Consider the following 1,147-nt stretch of genomic DNA (forward strand, 5'->3'; position numbering starts at 1 on the left):
ATGGAAGTGGAGTATAGATATTTTCAACAACGAGTGAACGCCGCGGGAAAGTTGGGTTGTACCGCACTTCAAAAGTGTACAGCCGCAATTCGACAACTAGCATACAACGTGGCGAGCGATTTGCTAGACGAGTACTTGCAAATGTCGGAGAGGACCGCACGAGAGGCGCTTGGCCATTTTTGTAGTGGTACGTTGTTATTTTTTTATATATATATTACGTTTTTTATTATATATATATATTTTTTATTTTGTATATATTAGTTTACGTATTAGTTTGTACATATTAGTTTGTATACTATATATATATATATATATATTTTACTTTGTATATATCACTTTACGTATATGTTAGTATATATCTTTTTAGGTGTAATTCAATTGTATGGACGTACATACCTACGTAGATCAACATGAACTAATCTTCAACGTATATACGATGTGCATGAAGGAGTTCATGGTTTTCCCGGTATGATTGGTAGTATTGACTGTATGTATTGGTCGTGGGAGATGTGTCCGACGGCTTGGCGAGGCACCCACACACGTGGTGACATAGGTAGGCCTTCGTTGATTCTTCAAGCAGTTGCATCGTATGATCTATGGATTTGGAATGCTTACTTTGGGCCACAAGGGTCTCATAATGACATCAACGTATTCGAGTCATCTCCTGTGCTTGAAGATCTTATATCTGGTTTGGCGCCCTTAAGTATAGTTATTTACTAGTACGTTTAATTTATATAGTTATTTGCCAATTTATTTCATTTATATTGTTATTTACTAATACGTTTTTATTTACTGATATGTCGTATTTTATACCCATTTCTCACGGTTTATATAGTTAAGTTAGCATGTTAATGAGTCGTTTTCGTATACATTTGTTGCGTTTATGGTATTTGTTAGTGTTTCAGGTTAATAGCAGATACTTGAGCGTATTTCTGAAGAAAACGACATTCTTGAAGTGAAATAAGTGCTTACGGATGATTACCGGGTCGTTTGGATGAAGTTTGGTGAAAGTCAACAAAAGTCAAACCTGGAGTCAAGTAAGCTGCGCAGCAGCTTATAAGGTGCGCCGCAGCTGTGAAACAGAAGGTCTAAGCTGCGCAACAGCTCGTCCAGTTTTGTCCCATGCGAAGTCAAGGAGAGTCAAAGA

General features: G+C 37.1%; 1 protein-coding gene across 1 annotated transcript; it reads left to right on the forward strand.

Annotated features, from left to right (window-relative positions):
- On the forward strand, nt 1-720 carry LOC122587812. The gene is made up of 2 exons (XM_043759977.1): nt 1-187; nt 449-720. The coding sequence occupies exons 1-2, from the start codon at nt 1-3 to the stop codon at nt 718-720; spliced, it is 459 nt and encodes a 152-aa protein (XP_043615912.1).
- Nucleotides 721-1,147: the final 427 nt, after the last annotated feature.

The sequence above is a fragment of the Erigeron canadensis genome, chromosome 2 (genome assembly GCF_010389155.1).
Source record: "Erigeron canadensis isolate Cc75 chromosome 2, C_canadensis_v1, whole genome shotgun sequence".
Classification (NCBI taxonomy): Eukaryota; Viridiplantae; Streptophyta; class Magnoliopsida; order Asterales; family Asteraceae; genus Erigeron; species Erigeron canadensis.